The 19,064-nt window shown below is 41.8% G+C and overlaps 1 protein-coding gene across 1 annotated transcript in view; it reads right to left on the bottom strand.

Moving 5' to 3' along the window:
• Positions 1–19,064, bottom strand: part of adam12b (ADAM metallopeptidase domain 12b) — an 87,431-nt gene that overhangs the window by 64,046 nt on the left and 4,321 nt on the right. The window contains exons 2-3 of the mRNA XM_053437023.1: positions 6,592–6,599; positions 2,424–2,519 (exon numbers count right to left, since the gene is read on the bottom strand). Of these exons, the coding sequence (XP_053292998.1) occupies positions 2,424–2,519; positions 6,592–6,599 (104 nt within the window). The remainder of the gene's footprint in view (positions 1–2,423; positions 2,520–6,591; positions 6,600–19,064) is intronic.

Genomic DNA, 19,064 nt, shown 5'->3' with positions numbered 1-19,064 from the left:
TGTGCACAAGGCAGGATGCGGCAAGGCACAATGGTGTTAGAGGAACAGGAAGAAAGCTTCCACATCCTGCACTTCCCAAGTCTGCATGACGCAAAAGTAGGAACATTGAACTAGTTTCAAAACTTCACCAGCCAGCCACTCAAGAGATTTTCATGAAACTTCATTAAAATTTTATATTATATAGAGAATTTTTAGTTTCTTATCCTTTATGTGATACCATAAAAGAGATATCTGATTGACATCTGCATTGTGAACAGATTCATTAGCTGCTACACAAGTTGTTACTGTAGTGTTAAACCTCAAATGCTTCTTGACGTCATCACAAAAAACATGGGTGTTTAAATATCACTTTTTGCTACAAGGAATTGTTACAATGCACAAACTTTTCATTGAAAATAAAGGAAATCTGGATTTTGTTTGATAGAAAAATCACATTCGAGTGCAGGAACAATAGTGACACTGTGTCACTGATTCATGGCCTCTAGAGGGTTATGAAGGTGATGCAGCAGACTTTTGTTGTCATGTTTTGAGACATTCCATAGATTTAAACCTAAATCAAATCTCTAAAGGGCCATCCCCTTGGAATTGCTTTAAGATGACTTTTCAGAAAAGGAGTCACCCGAGTGAAGCGGCGCCTTTCAGCGGATTCATGCCTCGTAGCCAGCAGACCGGAAGAATTGGTCAGAGGTGCACAGTGAGGAATTTATATATCATCACATGATATTTTAGACATACTGTGTTCTTCTCCCTCTGACATTTTCTTATGTGTGCCGACCGATGCCCTCAGGCCAACGCTTCTTCATTGCAAACGGCCTGCGGCTTCACCGGAGAGTCTGCCTTTGTGGCTGCGTATACGTGTGTGTGTGTGTGTGTGTGTGTGGAGAGCTGATGTCATATCACAGGTCCAGCAAAGACCGTAAGTAATGACTCTGCAGGGCTTTATGACTCCTTGATAACCTTCCATTGGCTCGAGCAGCAGCTAAATAAATCTGTTATCCAGGGGAGGTTTAAGTCAATGCAATCTCTGATAAGACAATCACCGGCTGCCCTGGCGGTCAGTTTAATTTGGGAGGGGTCGTTTTTATAGATAGCCCACCGTAAAACCTCTCTATCCCCTCGGCTAGAAGGCCTTGTGTCAGCAGTGTATGATGGATAAACATGTCCGATGCACGTGAAATAATGAGCTGCATAATTAACTCCATAAAAACTACAACTTTAATTTCCCTCAAGCATATGTGACATGTTTGTGATCGACACTTAATGTAATTAACATCACTGCCCTTCCCTTACTGGCCGAATGACTTTGAGAAAGGAGCTTACGGCTGAAAAAAAAAAAGAAAAAAGAAAAAACCCTCTCAGTTGGTGTTTTCCCTGCATGAGGAAAAAAACTGGTGGATTTCTCATGAGGTTTTACAACACCTACACATTTCCCTTCTCTGGAAAAGCTTCCTTAAGTTGTGGTGGGGGATGCCAACTTTCAAACATGCTCTTTTCCAGCTGTGGTTGCTGGGAGAGTCTGGATTTCCCCGGCTGAGAACACAAGTAGGAAGTCCAGGGAAGGGCGGATTTGACTGTACATGCTGCATAAACATAATATTAAATTGACTATATATCTATTAGTGATATATGATATATCTTATGGTTCCTAAACTTTCCAGCCCACAACCTTCCGAATAGCCGTGGCAAAGACCTGCAGCCCACATTTTCCCAAAGAATATTGATTTGAACATGTTGACAAAACAAAGCATTTGTTTTTTAGTGGTGCTGTGAATTGGATTGCTGCAAAAACACCTCAGGAGTCACAAGGAAAAAAAGACAATCAGAAGACTGATGATTATTTGCATAGTTCTATTCTAAATTAAATAGTATGATTTAGCTTCAGGTCCAGGGGCAGGGCAAGGGGTCACTGGCCGGAGCTGAAATTTGATTGGCTTCTAAAGTGCCCCTCTTCTATCAGTAGTCTTAAAAACAAGTCACTTAACTAGGGGATGTGACCCCGCGAGTCACACCCCCTAGTTTCGAGAATCACTGTCTTATAGCACAGGAAAGACACGACAGAATCTAAATGCTCCTGACTCTTTCACTATCACGTTCTGACTTGTGTATCTGTTGAGAAGGCTGCAGAGTTTTCAGGAATAATTTCACATTATGCATCACCCACGGGGCAGAATCTCATTCAACACACAACAGCGGACAGGCTCAGAACAAAGGAGAGGGAGCGAGACCACAACAGAGAGGATAAATAGAGCTGAGGAGTGGAAAGTCCCGACTAAAGGAAAATCCAGCAATGGGAGGAGCAGGCAACATGGGAGGAAATCCTACACTGTGGTTATGTCAAACTGAGAGTCCGACATCTGTATTTGGCTGAGGCTGCAGTTGCCAATAAGCTGGTGGTGCTGCTGAGTGACCTTGTGAGTATTTACCCCGGGTGTAAGCAGGCTGAGAGGTCTGCGCTCCTTCCCCTTCAGCAGCAGCGGTACGGTGGTCCCACGGCGTTCCTGTTTGTTTGCCTCCCCTCCCTGTTCGGCCTGGTCTGGACTACCTGTCAGAGGATCATCAGCACAGATTCATTTGAACGAACGACTAAATCCAACAACACACACACACACAATTCACAGATTCAGTGGATTTGGTCAAAATAGCCTGAAAAACAATGACAAAACAGTCCTGTAATGTCCTCAATAATTCAAGCGCTACAATAATGTTTCATACAGAGAAGAAACCGTGCAACAAAGACAGGGGAGCTTCAGAAACACGACAGAGCACTATTAAAGATTGTGCACTGTGCTGCTGAGGAAGGGTAAAAGCTCACTCTGGTTCCTGTGAGGAGACGTGCTATCCCCCAAAGGGCTGCTGCAATAGGACCACAGCCACAGACAGAGCATCCATAATAGATGCTCTCTCCAAGTTCATAAGGAACTTTATGATATGTCCAGACAGGAACAGAGTTTAAAAAAACAACCTGCGCTATGAAAATGTCTTTTCCATTCCTGCATTTTTGCTTCTGCCTCTTTTGTTTAGTGTGTTGGAGGTCAGACGCGACCATCGCAGTCTGCTGCTTCCCTCTGTTTCCTTCTCCTTTCCACTTTTAACCACTGATCATTTTACTAAACTCTTGATCTCTTACTGAAGTCAAATTTAAATCTATTAGCATGCAGGCTGCACTAACATCAAACACAGAGGAGAGAGCTGACATTTGAGCCTTTGAAATAAGGCTCATATTTCTTGTAATTTTGTCAATTGGCAAATCTGGCAAATTGTCAGTCCAGTGTCAGTGCTGCTAAAGTGACTGTGTCATGTCACAAAGATTAAACGTCCTCGACTAAGAATAATTAATAGAAGTTAACATTGATGTATAATCAGCTAGAATGGAACTCAGTAGGCTCTTAATAAAAAACCTTTCAGTCAAACTGCACCAAATTGCCATCACTCATATATATGAGTCCCCTTAATATACCAGATTATCAAGAGGCAAGATTTTTCCCTGTGAAATCTGAGATTCAGTTTTTTCTTTATGGGTTCTTTCTTGGCCTATGTCGGAAACAAGTTTCATGAAAATCAGATCAACATAACATAATCCTCTTTTGTGGAGTTGATAACTGCAAATTGAATACCAGGGATAACAAATAAAGAAATAGCTCATAGCTAAATTGGGTAAAATGCATCTTTTCTTTTAAAAATGTATTTATGTACGATTACGAAATTATTCCAAGCATCTGTTTTTACATAATGATCTGTAACAGCAAAGAAAAACAAAAAAGTTTTCATATTATTGCATATCAAACCACATATAGAGGGAAACAGTTGTATCTTCGGTCTCTAGCTTCAAGCTGAATGTGGGAATTGCAGCCACAACTCCCTCTGCGCCCTCAGCGTCTCTCTCTCTGCTTCTCCCAACACACAGCTGAGGCTGTCCCCACTCCCACGGTCCTACTCAGCATGTCTGTACTGTAGCATGCCCAGCAGGCATCCTGTGAAGCCCAATAACTGTTACACACGGAGAGGAGCAGTGGAGCTGGAGCGCACGGGAAGTGGAAGAGGGGAGAGGTGGTTTGAGGTTTCCACACTCCTACTATCACCAGAGAACAACACAGAGCGGTCGAGCCGCTGTTTGCTGTGCATCTCCAGACGGAGCCTGTTCCCTAATCCCCCAGATGCACGGAGAGCATCAGTGTCTGCATGTGCATGTGTGTCATCACACAGGGGAGAATGAGAGTTCAGTGGTACACTGAGACGCAGCACCACACTGATACTACACGTTTTGTTTACCCTTCTCTCTGGCTGGAGATGCCTTCATTTTTTAAGCACTCTGATGTTTCCTTTCTTTGAAGATGAGATCCAGCCACGACTCCAGCGCCGCCACCACAACCACTGCCTTTCTAACAACTTCAAACAGCCTGTAAAGGCAGTTTGTCCAGTCCTCTCAGCGTGGCCCTGACTCTCCATTTATCCACAGTGCATGATAAACTAACAAGGGCATAAAAGGGACCTCCTACATTTAATGGGGTATTTGAACATGTGCCGTCGGTGGTTTGTTGGTTTTAGTGGTGCATGAAAACCGCGTTAGGCAGACTGAGCAGCATGACTGAGACCACAGGCTGAGGCTAAAGTGCCATTAAATAGGGGCCGTAAAAAGAAAAGTGAGGCAGACATCTTGTTAATAAAAGACTTCTGCACTTCCAGTGGTGTCCTTCGCACTTCATTTAGATCTCCCAGATACTGAATGAGCTTGGGCTAATTAAACGAAACCGATTCAGGGAGGAGACTGTGCCTGACAAACAAACTCGCTCAAAAGACATGTCCTCCGAACCACATCTGAGGGAAAACGCTGCTTAGAGCTGTTCTGAAAAGCCACAGTTGTTTGTTCACATGGGAAGCAATGAAAAAAAGTGTGACGGTAAAGAAATTGCAGAGCAAAGTTCAAATTCTGCATAATTTCTCATCTCTGGCATGAAGTGGGTAAACAAGTCTGGACGTTTTCCTTAAATTTTCCATACAGGCTGTAAATGAGAACACAAATGTCTGGGTCAGTTACGCCGAACACTTTCCTGAACTGAATGTCCAACACGTTAAGCACCCCATGAAAAAGTGTAAACCCCCCAAAAAGAATACACATATCTCAGGATGAACAAGAGATGTCATGCACATAGATAGAAGATGCAGACAAAGATGTCAACTAAGAAAGATCAAGATTCCGGAGCTTTTTGAGAATTGATTGGTGTGGATGTGTTGCATCATGTCCCGCACCCCCGCTCACCTGAATGCTACAGACATGTTTCCTGTATTCTTGAATGTGTCTAACTCTGTGACTCTACTGCTGCATTCTTCCTATTTGAAAGCCCAACAAATGTCTAGTGCGTATTTGGATTGAGTCTGAAAGGTTCCACTATATATTGTTCGAGTAGCGCCCTCCCAGCCTCAATCATTTAAAAATACGACAAGCATTTTGGTTTGAAGCACACTGACCCCTTTAGTGTGTAAATCAAATATGTTTTTGCCTCAGTATAACTTGTACAGAAGGTTTTTGAGCTACATCTGTCATTGCTCCCCTCAAAACCCAGTCATTGCTGTACCCTGAAAAGAGGCATCGCCTTCAAACAGCAAAGACGTATGACGTTCAGGATCATTCTCGTGGGCTTCCTCCTCTTTGGGAGTCTTTGAAATTCAAACTAAAACTGGGTTAATGCCATTTGTTTTCTGGAGAGTATCTTGATTGCTAAGCCAACCACAGTTGTATATCCCCATATTGGACACAAGGGAGCCTCGGCTGCGGGTCGTAAAAAAAAAAAAAGTTCTACTTGGCAGCTGACGACATCTTTCCCCACAGTCTCTCTTAAAATAGCCTCACAAACCCGATCACTTTTAAATCCTTCTCAAATTTTGAAGATCTGACATCGACGTTTTTTTTCTTCCTGCCATTTTTGCATTCCATCCCTAGCGTGAGCTCCACTGCTAATTATCCGGTTGGTAATGTGAATTCAAACAGGACCTAAGGTTCACTTTGCTCAGCAGGGAAATGTTTGACACAACACTATAAACAAACACAATGAGCTGCAATTACTTCTGTCAAACGGAGGGCACTGTTGAGCTCAGGTCAAATATCGACCTCGTTATGTATACAGCACGTTACCTGCTGCACTGCAGTGATTTCCTGAGGACTTTAACATTTATTTGCAATTTTTTTTGATAGGAAAAGGTGAACATGTCTTGATTAAAGCGCGGGAACTGTGTGCATGTTGAAAGATGCATTTGTGCAGCGTCATTTGCATTTCTCTTAGCCTGTAGTAGAAACAGAATATGCTGCTTTGCATTCCCACATTATACGGTGTCTGTTCAATCAGCGACGCAACCACTGAGTCCCTCTCTTAAGATGCAACAGAGAGTAAAGGATGTAAGCAAGGTTAAAGCAGGCGGAGGAAGGACGTGCTAATCCATAGGCGAGGTGTTCAGAGACAGCAAGACGGTTAACCTGAAGGTAATGAAACATCCTGCAAACTGAATAGAATTAAATAACATTTGCATATAAACGAACATAATGTGTAGTTGATGGAAAAGAAAAAGGGTTGTTGATGTCGATATGTTAATGCTGACAGCTGTGTCTAACTTATTCAGTGTTTACCTAACCTTTACTCAGAGTCGGCTCAAAACTAATTGACCCCATATCAGAGCAGTCATCAGTGTTTTACCCCACCACCATTCAAATGGTAGAAGAGTAGGTACAATTTCAGATGTCAAAGATTTTCTTTGGAGAAAAATAAAAACATTTACTTCAATTTAGTATAAAAGTTCCCTCCTGACATTAGAAATAAGTAAATAATCTAATCACAAAATGCTACTTAATGTCATATTTCTTATTATAGGCTGTTTCAGAGATCAAGAATAAACTTTATAACTCAACTTTTAGAGCAATATTAATGAAAAGTCCAGAAAGTGCTCGCAAAATATTTAACTCTTGTTCCATGACATCTTGGAAAACTCTGTCTTCTTGTGAATTTATAGGATTTGATCGAGAGCTCCAGAAAAGCCGCTAAATAGATCAAATGGTCAGATTACTTTGTCAATATTAGTTTCACTTTCAAATTAGTTTGGTAAAGTGCTATTAACTGAAGTCGATGATGATTCGGCCTATTAAATCATTGGCCTATAAAAAGAAAGAAGCAGAAGTTTCCTGAAGAAGTAGACGATGCCTTTAAAATACACATTTTTGTAATTGTATTGACTTTTCACACACCGATCAGTTAAACAAAAACAGAAATATTCACATTTGAGAAGCAGGAGCAGCAGAGTTTTTGACATTTTGGCAAAAAAATGTATAAATAAACAGACTAAAAGAGTTTTCTATTATCAAGATTGGAGCAAAATCAATTTCTGAAAAGCAGCCAAAGGAAGGAGACAACAGGTGAATTGGTTGAAGATTGGTTTTATGGAGTTGATGCTTTCTGAATATTAAATTCTAACACTGTCCGATGCCTGTATCAAACATTATCAAAGTCAGATGTTTCATGCTGCAAACAGCCAGAGGACCTCTTAGACCAGACTCGCTCTGAACCACACAGGTCTGGTCTCAACAGCTTTCAACTGAGGTCAAATGTAAATACAGGGAAACACAACGGGGCTCTGGAGACGTGACTTTTCAGATTCTCATAACAGAGAACCGACCTTTATTAACAGCGGATCAGACAATAAAATCCTGATTATGGATTCGGTAATGGTGGAGATTGATATTCAATACCTGCACTGCATACGTATATCCCAGCCCCCCCAGCCTCTAATCAAATCCCTGAGATGTATCTGCGGATGCCCTCAAAAGATAAATCTCTGCCAATAGTGATTTACTGAAGAAGCAAAGAAACCTCAAGATGAAGGACGAATGTCTTTTAAAAAATGCTGACAAGGATCACACAGCGGAGGGGAGTCCAGCTGTTGCAGCTGGATTTGATTTGAAATCTGGATATAACCCAAAACCATTTGTGGGAGTGCCCATTATACTGATCGTACATATTGATCCCAAAAAGACAAGGTATTGATCCGAGCTCTAGGTGTATGACACCACTGCATAGATGAGAAATAGGTGTTGTTATCATTGTGGACAGGTTTGATCTTTCATGTAAATGCTTGTTAGATTTTCTGAACCTATCAAAGACACAAGATATACACAATAAGGGAAACTTCTGTGTTTTTTTCTACTTGTGTAAAATCTTTACTGAAATGTCTGTTGAGAAAGGCTTCAAAAGAGGTTTGATTCACCTAGTACACATTTAAATTAACAAAAATTGCACATTACAAATACAAAACTCTTGGTTATTGTCGGGTTATTGATTGTTTAACATTCTAAAATGTTCATATATTTATGGCAAGCCTTTAAACTTACGGAAAATTCAATATTTTGTTAGATAAACTTCCTTAGACTTGGAATAGAAGGTTGAAACCACTGTCAATGCCTGTCTGTAAAATATAAAGTGTCAGCCTACAGCCAGTTAGTTTAGCATAAAAACCAATAAACAAAAAAAATATTTGTGGACACAGATTGTTAAACAAGATGTTAAACATAATGTGTTGGGAAATTTTTGGCCAAAGCACAATGACCTCTTTTAGCATTATCGTCACTTGAAGGTAAATTCTGTGCTTTTATATTCATTCTTTTGTATGTGTAAGAACAAAAGCTAATGTTTGGCTGATTTGAGCTTTCGAAATGAAATTGTAACCCCCTTACCATCTGAGAAAAGGGGTCTTTGGTACTTTGATAGAGCAGTGGATGAACCATTCAGAAACACACCCTGATCCTGAACATTTGAAAAAGACAGTGGAAAAATCAACCACATACACTAAGAGGTCATTAGAACATGGTGGCCTCCGCTGAGGAGGTGATCTTCTCAGCTCTGTCCCTTTGTCTTTGTTTGTAAGCAAGATCACGCAAAAACTACTGGACCTATTTCAACCAAACTTCCATGAATGCATTACATTTTTGCAGATCCAAATCAGGGAGTTTGTGTATTCTTTTTTTCATTTCTATTTTCACTGATTTTCCAAAGAATAATGCATGGGTTTCGATGGAAGAAACTTAATTATATTCAGAAAACTGATATGAATGTGTGCAGTTCTACTGAGTTTTATAGTTAAAGGTATGGAATAGTTTCCTCACTGCAAGGAGACAATAATAGCCACTTATAGCTTGAGATATTTCATGCCCTTCTTTAATTCACTAGCCTATTGGGCTCTGTATTTCTCTTCAGTACAGCAGAACAGTGGAATAATCTGCCCACAAATTGGAAATTGAGTGTGACACAGAGCATATTTTAAGTACCCTTAAGGAAAAGTACCACTGGGACCAAGAAAAGACTGAATGTTGACACCGCTACCCATAGACGGATTACCGCATGGGCAAAGTGGGCGTGTGCCCAGGGCCCCAGAGCCAATAGGGGCCCTTGGCCTTCAGAGTTTTTTTTTTTTTTAGTGAAAAAAATAAAAGAAAAGAATAAAAAAATATATATTGGAATGGATATGGTTTTGAAAATGTAGTATGATAATAAAATAATTAGAATTTTTGAGAAATTATAAGATTAAATGTGTGATGACACAATGACGTACGCACGCTGGAGGTCAAACGTACAATGCGTTTTCAAAATGGAGAATCGAGCGCTGAGTGGAGCAGCTAAAAGAAAGCAAAGGAAAGAAAAAGAAGCCAAAGATGTCTCTTTGTTGCAGCAAATTCCGTCCATCTCCTCATTTTTCACCAGAAAAGTGAGGCAAGGTGATGGTACTGACAGCAGCGGTGTCAGTACCACAACTGCAGCGGACAATGCTAGCACTAGCATTACTACGGCGGACAGCAGCCTGGCGGTGGCGGCCGAGACAGGTCAGACCGAGCTAAGTCCTGTCACATCGCCAGTGGATGAGATATTGGCGGCCGGGAACGAACCTGAGAGTGCGGTACAGCAGAGGGATGATGATGAAGACTCCTGGTGTGAAACTGTTACTGATCCTGCGCTGTGGGGAAATATATTCAGTGGCAAAGTAAAGAGTGTTCTTATTGAAAGAGGGCCCTCTTCATTTCACAACAGACGAAGGAAATATCCTGCATCGACGAGAGACTGTGGACTAGGTGGTCGGGTTCGTTCATTAACTAATGACATGATGTGCAGTCGCCTGCCAAATGGTCAACTAGCACCACGTGAATGGTTGGTGTATTCACCATCAACTGGACATGTCTTTTGCTTTGCCTGCAAAATTTTTGGGGCAACAAAAAATGCATTTGTGGACGGTTTTTGCGACTGGAAACATCCACATCGCATTTCAGAACATGAGAGGAGCCCAGTCCATATGTCCAACATGCTGACACTGATGCAGAGGATGAGTGGATCTGGCGCAATCGACTCAGCGCTGATAAAACAAACTTCGGATGCGAGGGAATATTGGAAGGATGTTCTCCGACGTGTGGTGGCAGTGATCAAGTTTTTAGGAGAAAGAGGACTGGCATTCAGAGGGAATGACGAGCTCATTGGATCGCCAAATAACGGCAACTATTTGGGAATATGAGGGTTAATATCCCAATTTGACCCATTTCTGGCAGAGCATATAAAAACATATGGCCAGAAGGGCAGAGGGAGCGTCTCATATTTGTCGTCAACAATATGTGAAGAGTTTATTGACATGATGGGAGAAAAAACCAGGCAAGTAATTGCAGAAGAGCTCCGTGATGCAAAGTATTTCTCTGTCATTGTAGATTCCACTCCCGACCTCTCTCATGTTGATCAGTTAACATTTATCTTCAGATTTGTTAGCAAGCAAGGTAACATAGTGGAGCGTTTCCTGGCATTTGAGCCAATTCAGAGCCATACAGGCCAAAGTCTAGCAGATTGTGTGACTGCCATGGTGGAGAATCTTGGGCTGGATTTATCTAACTGTAGAGGCCAATCATTCGATAATGCCAGCAACATGTCGGGCCGGTACAATGGACTGCAGGCACATTTGAAGCAAAAAAACCCATTAATCCACTATGTGCCTTGTGCTGCGCATTCTCTAAATTTAGTGGGTGTGAACAGCATAGAGGGAAGCAGTCTAGAAGTGGGACAGTATTTTGATTTATTACAATCCTTGTACACATTTTGCGCAGGATCCACTCACAGGTGGGAGCGAGTTTTTCGGAACTCTGATATTCACATAGACTTAACATTAAAATCACTGTCAAACACTCGGTGGAGCTGCCGAGCTGACTCGACTAAAGCTCTTTGGCAAAACTATGTTAAAATAAGGGAGGCATTGGAGAGCATAGCTGAAGATGAAACTGAGAAAAGAGACACCCGAAGTGAGGCCAGGACACTTGCTGTAAAATTAAATAAACTGGAAACTGCGTTCATGGCTAATTTCTGGAATACAATTCTGGCTCGTTTCCAACTGACAAGTTTACAGCTCCAAAAAGCCGACATAGACCTCATGACAGCTGTGCGCCTTCTTAAATCTCTGCGTGATTTTGTATTAGCAAAGAGAGGTCTTTTCACAGACTTTGAAAGGGAAGCCTTAGCTGTGCCAGGCGTGTGCCAGACGTACAAATATGACCTCCAGCGCACCAGAAAGCGCAAACGGTTTGAGGATGACAGCGCAGAAAAAGATGCGGTATTTGATGGGAAAAGCAAATTCCAAATAGAAACATTCAATGTGGCTATCGATAAGTTAGTCAGCTGTCTCAGTCACAGAATTGATGCATACAAGCACCTGTGTGATCTGTTTGGTGTTCTTTTCATGCTGGAAAACACACCTGACTGTGAGTTAATAAACAAAGCGAACTCACTTGCCTCTGCCTATCCCGCTGACCTGGACAGCAATCTTGGAAATGAACTGATTCACTTCAGAGCTTTCATCAGATCAGACGGACAGAATGTGCCTCCACCGAAATGTCTGAAAACAATACTTGATTGTGGATTACAGTCAACATTTCCTAATGTGTACATTGCCATAAGACTGTATCTGACGCTTCCTGTGACAAACTGCGAGGGAGAACGGTCATTCTCTCAAATGGCCAGAATAAAAAATGAACTAAGGACAAAAATGACCCAGAGACGCCTGAACAGTTTATCACTCATGGCTATAGAGTCCGAACTCGTTCGAGACATGAACTTTGATGATCTGATAAAGGACTTCTCATCAAAGAAAAAGCCTACGTTTTAGGTGAGTCTCACTGTGGTTTTGTGTGGTCCTAGCTGTGGCTCTTTACTGATGTTGATTCATGTTGCCTTTATTACTTTAACGATTTGTGTCATATGGTTGCCTATATTTTAATTAAGGTGTGTTTTACTCTATAATACTGCGAGGACTGGCTGTGCGCTTGCTGTCTCTCCCATAATATGTTTATTGTGCTGTACGTGGCACGTGCCAAATAAAACAGACCTAAAATTAGTTATTTTTGTGTGGTTGTGTGTTGCCCGGTGTTATGTGCGTAATGGGAAGCCGCCGTTCCGCGCGCACTGTTTGCGTGTGTAGACAGGGGCCCGTGGCGAGTTTGTGTCCAGGGCCCATGGTCATGATAATCCGTCTATGCCGCTACCCGACGAGCGGCTCTCCATTAGCCACTTAAATGCTGCTGGTATTGTCTTGGCTTGCTCTCTTCTTATTGTTCAGTTCTTTATCCTGTGTTACAGGATTATGACAATAAGACATAATTTTGTTTAATGTCTGCGATTTTTAATACAGTACTGTATGGGCTTTTAATTATCTAAAACATGCACTCACTCATTCAGTCATGCTTCACCTACATTGTTCCCTTAGTAACAAAGAGCCTGATATAGAGAATGAGGCGGCTCTGAATTCCAGTACAGCTCATCTCAACAGAGCCGTTCCTGGAAGTCAGAATGGCATCGAACTTCTCCTGCAACATCAAATCAACAGCAGGAAGTGGAAGAATGGTAATTCTTCGAGGCTGTGCTGACATTTATCTCATTAGTAAGAAGTGTGAGTCACCCAGACAAAGAGAAAGACATCACAATTATCTTTAAGAGTTTATAAAGTGTAACCGTAAGACTGGGTCTGAGCCTGGGGTTCCCTTTCATAACGAGCGCGATCCTCCAGAAACATCAAACACACTGGTTTACAATTACTCACGTTCAAAGTCTCCTGATGAATCCTTTGATTCATTCATTCTGCTGCTGACATTGTGTAGTTCAACCTCGACTACGATGTTCTTGCAAAAGTGAAGATATTAAAAGCAAGTTTAAAGGAGAGGCTCCTTCAACTGATAAAATATTTCAAATAATAAATCATCATTTAAGCATTTCATCTTGAGCGGCATAATGAACTGGCTCGCATGGCAGCACGGTCTCATGTTGTTCGTGTTCATTCTGCGGCAATGAGATGGAAATTACAGAATGTTCACTGACAAGACACAACGGCCAGGGCTGTAATTTTCAGGCACTTCAATGTTCAAAGGCAAAGTTTGAAAGGCCTCTTCACTAATGATATCACATTTTATGGAGACTGATTAAGACACAGAACCAGAAGGGATTCTATGAAATGATTCTTCTCCTCGACTCAATGAATAGCCTTTTTTTCGGCTTTCTTTTTTCTCATGTTTTTTTTGATTTTTTCTATTCTTTTCAGTAAAAACTATCACCGCAAGAGGTGTAACAGTGCAGGTCTCGAGTAGCAAGATTTGAGTAGTAAATGTAGAGTTTTAATGCACAGAAGAAAAATGGGGCATAGCTGTGCCGACAATAAATCATGTTGTTATCAAGATTGTAAGTCTACAACCATGGAAGCAGCTATGTACCGTATTTCAAGTTATTTAAGAAAAGTCACAAGATCACTAATTTAATTAGACTACTTTATCTTCTGGGCACCACAGATATCTATACCTTTATGGGACGCAAAATAAATACAAAATAAAACAAAACTAGAACGGCACTCAGTAGAAAGCTTAATCCACTGAAATTTCCTCGAGCCACACACTTAGATATCAGAACCCTAACTATGCCTTATTTTTTCCATCAAGATCCATTACGTATTCACTGGGAAAATGTCCAAAACAAATCCCTAACTTGCCATTTTTAAGAAAGTTTCATGGAAATTTGTTGTGTAGTTTTTGCATAATCCTGATGACGAGTGTTAACCCCTTGGTGGAGGTTAGAAACGGTAAGAATTCATCCTCCAGTGACCAGGACAATGTTATTTTTGCAAATATTCCAAATATTAAAGTTGTTGACCAGCAAACAGAACAACACACTTCAATGAGGAAAACAAATTTTACACTCTTGTAACTTTTATAAACCATTTTACTATGATAACATTAGTGTAACATTCCTCAAAGTATACAGCAACATTTCAACAACGAACATCTACATTCAGCGTCTTTATTCTGCTCAAGTTAAACAATGATGGAGTATTTTTTACAGCCCTGCACTCTGGTAAAAACGTGTCCAAATCTAGAGACAGCTGATATTCACAGTGGGTGAGACTAGAGTGAGAAACGGAGAGAAAATGGGGCTGAGGAGCACACTGAGAAACTCCTAGACCCTTTCGCAGGAGTTCAGAATTTAAGTGCCCTCATTGCCTCATTTCAACAATCCATCCTCTATCAACTCCCTCATCACTGTTTTTCCCCTGTGATGACACACAGGACTAATTAGAGCTTAAATTGAGAAGGTGTTAATCCTGGATGTGGGAACCCCTAAATCCATTCCTGACAGAGCTGCCCGTTATTGGCCTTAAAGAGTAAGCTCTAAGGTCAACGGCTCCCAGTGGAAGAACGGTAATAGGAGTCTTCTCGGGATGGGGTGGTGAGATTTGCTTGAGTCCCGTTTCCATCCTGTGGGAGCAACAGTGGAAAAGCCAATTCCCATCTTGTCCGGTGCAGATTTGGGCATTATGTTTCAGAGCTATGGGGATTTGGTCTTGTAGGATTTGGGGATTTACAGGAATTTATCACACATGCTTGGTCACCTAACGGCCGATAGTTAGAGACACAGGGTTCAACGAATATGGATTTATAACCAAGCTAATAGCAGAGTACTGTGGACGGCAATGTCAGTCTGTCCTGACCCAACAAGTACTGGTTGTGTTACCAGAAAGTTTTGTACAGACATTCACTCGCTCTCCAGAATGTGAATCCAGCGAGGACCCCCTGCTTGGATCACACATCAAATTCTCCTGAATTCGACGGGGTCTATACTATGAGGCCAGGCTGAGAAAGTTGGCAGAAACTGCGGAGCTTCCTCCATAGAAAATACAAAGGAACTGCAGAGTCCAGTGCATTTCCGAAAGCAGCTTTACACACACCCCCACACACACATTTAAAGATCAAGAGGTCCCAAATTGCTGCAGGTACAGCACAAGCAACCTCTGCCTCACGGGTCTTCCTTCACAAAAGGTGCTCACTTGATATAATATTCTCTGAAAACAGCTTCTATTCCCTCAATCAAAAGCTCCCATAAACCATAAAGGCTGACGGATTAAGAGCACGCCTGGACTGCAGTCAACAATGTCTCGCAGTAAATACTCCGACACAGAGGTGTGACGACCTTTCTGTTGTGAAATCATCGAGGTAGGACGACCCGGTGCTTCAGCCTGCTGTGCAGCTGTGTGTGTCAAACCCAAATCATGTTGTTGCATCCCTCCACTTTCTTGTTCTCTCCTCACTCGAATCTAAGTGAATCCTAACAATTCTTAAAGAATGGGGCTCTGTCAAAAAACAACAACGAGCAATCAGCTTTCTCCAGAATCTCTTCTCTCCTCTGGAAGCCAAAATATGCCCAGTTTATTCTGCAACACCTGAAGGCTCTCATTCATTTTAAATGTGAAAGCTGTGTGGACCCCTCGCAAATCAAATATCTGCCTGCATCCTGCACTGTAGCATAAATATCAACAGCTTGCTGTTCGCAGATAAGATGTGACAGCAGAGACTCCCTGTTCCCTTCCTACTCTACATCTATTCATTATTCCTTTCTTGGGCAATATTTTTTCCCTTCATCTCAGAGAAAAATTGTCTGTCCCCCAAAAATGTCTGCGCTTCACAGGAAGTATGACACATTCAATCACTGGTGGTAAATGGATGAGCGGTGGGTGACTGCCTTCGCACCTGTCTCTGTTTCTCTTTGTTCCATGAAGGATGATGCAGATTGGGGGGGGGGGGAGCAACCACCTATTGCACCAATGACTGACCACTGTCTGAATGCGAGTGGTCAGACATCAAGATCTCTTTTCTCACAGTTTTACAATACATCCATCACAAAACCCATTTTCTGACATTTTCCGGAGTATGCCTTTAAGCATTTAAAGAACGCAGCCGGACATTATCCAGGTCACACTCGCTCACAACAGGACAATGTCCAGAGCATTTAGGCGAGGGGTGGCGTCTGTCTAGAGCCTGAAGGAGGCAGCACATGATTGATGAATCGGCCTTTTTCGAAAAAAAATCTGATCGTCTTTCCTTGGTGAAATCTTCATTTGTGTCTTTTACATGTGTGGTTCCTCTTATACAACCAGAGACAGTGTTTTCTTATTGTTAGATAGTGTTTTTAATTTCTTCAGTCTTGTTGTGTGTTCGAAACGTGAACTTCAGGAACATGCCAGAGCTTCAGCACATGTCTGAAAGAAGCTACAGTGTCTTTCCTTGTCTCACTCATGATTATCTGGAATACCAGCGGTATTCCATGTGACAGGTTCTCAGATTATCACACAGCAGTGTGGACCTCTCATGCCATCTCATAACATCGGCTTATCTATTATATCCGCGATCCTGACATCCTCGGGCAGAGGGGCACGTTGTGAGCAAGAGGAGGCTAAATCACACTGAAGCTATAATGACCAGTGGTGCTTAACAGGGTGAGACGTTTCTAACCGTGTCTGTTGTTCCCTCGTTGCAAACAAATCTATGCAAGTCTGTCCTCAAAATGTCAAAGCGACAGTCACCCCGGGGGGGGGGGGGGGGGGGGGGGGTTTGAAAGACAGACCAGAGTGAGGTTCTTTTCTAAATGGCTTTTTTTTGGGAGAGAGGAGTTGTTTTACTCAGCGATGCAACAGACAGGAGGAAGAGTATGACTTACATCCTAGAAAACTTTGCTGAGAGGTGGGTGATGCTCCTCCGAGACCCACACAAGTGTATGTGTGTGCATTTCTTTGTGTTTCAGGGCACCCGGGGCAGGTTTTATTCTCCTCTCCGCCAGTTTGTTTAGACAACACCGAGACGTTCTAATCTTTCTAATTAATTCTGTCTGATACTGCGGTCTGACCAGATGATATCCTCAAATCGAATCCAGGTCGTTTGCCTCTGTCTGTAATTATTTATTGAGTTTCCTCTGCCCTGAAAAAATAAAGATCAGATTCCCAGAAAAACATTTGATATGCAGAAGAGAGACAAAGGCTACAATCACACTGATGCATTTTAAACTTAAATGCAGCATCTCAGCTACATTTATGGCAGTTTTTAAGCTCCTAAAACTGAGAACTTTTTAAATACTGCAGGCCATCTCTTGATTGTTTGCATTTTAGTCTGCATGGGCAGAAACAGCCAGAGAAGCAGTCACCGGCACTCGCATCCTGATTTGGTCTTATCAACGATGACTCTTCTACCATTGGTGAGTGGAAAGCCTTCAGTGACAGCTCCAACCCATTGTCGATCCAGCAAAATAAATGTTAGCTCTTTCTGCAGTCAGTCTTCTTCCTGTTTACACATGTATGCCCAGGGTACATTAATGGTCATGCGATTGTTGTTCTTATAGGACGTCTCTCATTTTTACTGTAATATTTCAGAAAACAATTGAGTCCTGAAGGTTGATAACTCTTCAGTTGAGATTTCACAGTTGATTGGCCGGATGCACTCAATAGTCCAGTCTTGGCCGATGTTCTCTATAGTCGGATAATCCTATGTCACCCTGATTAACTGCCAATAGATGATGCGATGGGGGGGGGGGGGTTAGACTACATGCTGAGTCAAATTTTCGTCCGTCTAACTCTTTCTGGGGAGTCGTGTGGAAACAGCTGTTTATGGCTGGCGGCGTTCTCTCACCATCTCTTCTTGACTGTCCATTAATTTTGAATTAAGGCCTGAAGTTTTATTCACAGCCACAAAAATGAAAAGGAAGAAGATGCGTTTAAAGTTGTGAAACTTTATTGGGGCAAATTAAATAAGTGAATACATAATAAAAGACAACGAGGAATATGTCATCTTGACATTGAGCTTTCGGGCAATCGCTCTGACCAACGATGATCATAAAGATAATGTACGATTACCACAAGTCTAGTCATAAATTTCATTTTTGGAAACATAAATATGCCAATCTAACTACTAACTACTGTTCTTTAACTTGATCAATTATATTTATACAAATTGATAGTGCACAAACATTTTTACATTGAACAAGAATTTTGTTTCTTTTTCAGGAATCACTCAATAAGCTCAACCTTTAGAAAACTGGATGGATTCTTTTGGTATTTTCTGAATAGCATTTATCAGGGACTAAACAACATTTACCAAGGGTAAGACAATATGATAAGGAGTAAATGATCATAAGGCACAGATGGATGTCACAATGTTGTAAAGTCTATGAGAACAATTTCATTTTCATCTGAAACCAACCCAACTGAATTCTTGAAGATATAATGAGTAGTGCAGAATTACTGGCTTCAGGACCAGGATATACTCATTGTGATACTTTTAAAATCCTTCCAGACGAAGTTCCTTTAATCCGCCACATCACTTACTTCAGAAACTGCTAACACAACCCAGTTTTAGAATTTTATCCAGGTACCCAATTGCAACTGAGTGCTGGCACACTCAAAAGTCTGGTGGAATCAGAGCACTGAAAGTCAGTTGGCTCTTGTCCATAGATGGCTGCTAGATTTGGAGTTTCTGAGTGTGCAAACTTGGGCAGATTCGCGCTGAGAAGGAGTTTCAGTTAGCAGCACTCATGCTAACTTTGGGCAGCCATCAGATCAAGGCAGTGGCCCAAGTACGGCTGATTCTGGCACTGCTTTCCCCACAAATCTGGCTAAAGTCAGGCGACCAGTTGTACCGGATTTAGGCCACTATTCATCCAAGCTATACTTGGCTTTGCACCCAGCATATACCCTGGGCTGCC

This window comes from Pleuronectes platessa, chromosome 12 (assembly GCF_947347685.1).
Source record: "Pleuronectes platessa chromosome 12, fPlePla1.1, whole genome shotgun sequence".
Taxonomy (NCBI): domain Eukaryota; kingdom Metazoa; phylum Chordata; class Actinopteri; order Pleuronectiformes; family Pleuronectidae; genus Pleuronectes; species Pleuronectes platessa.
The sequence above is the reverse complement of the archived record's forward strand: the minus strand, read 5'-3'. Positions and strand labels throughout refer to the sequence as shown.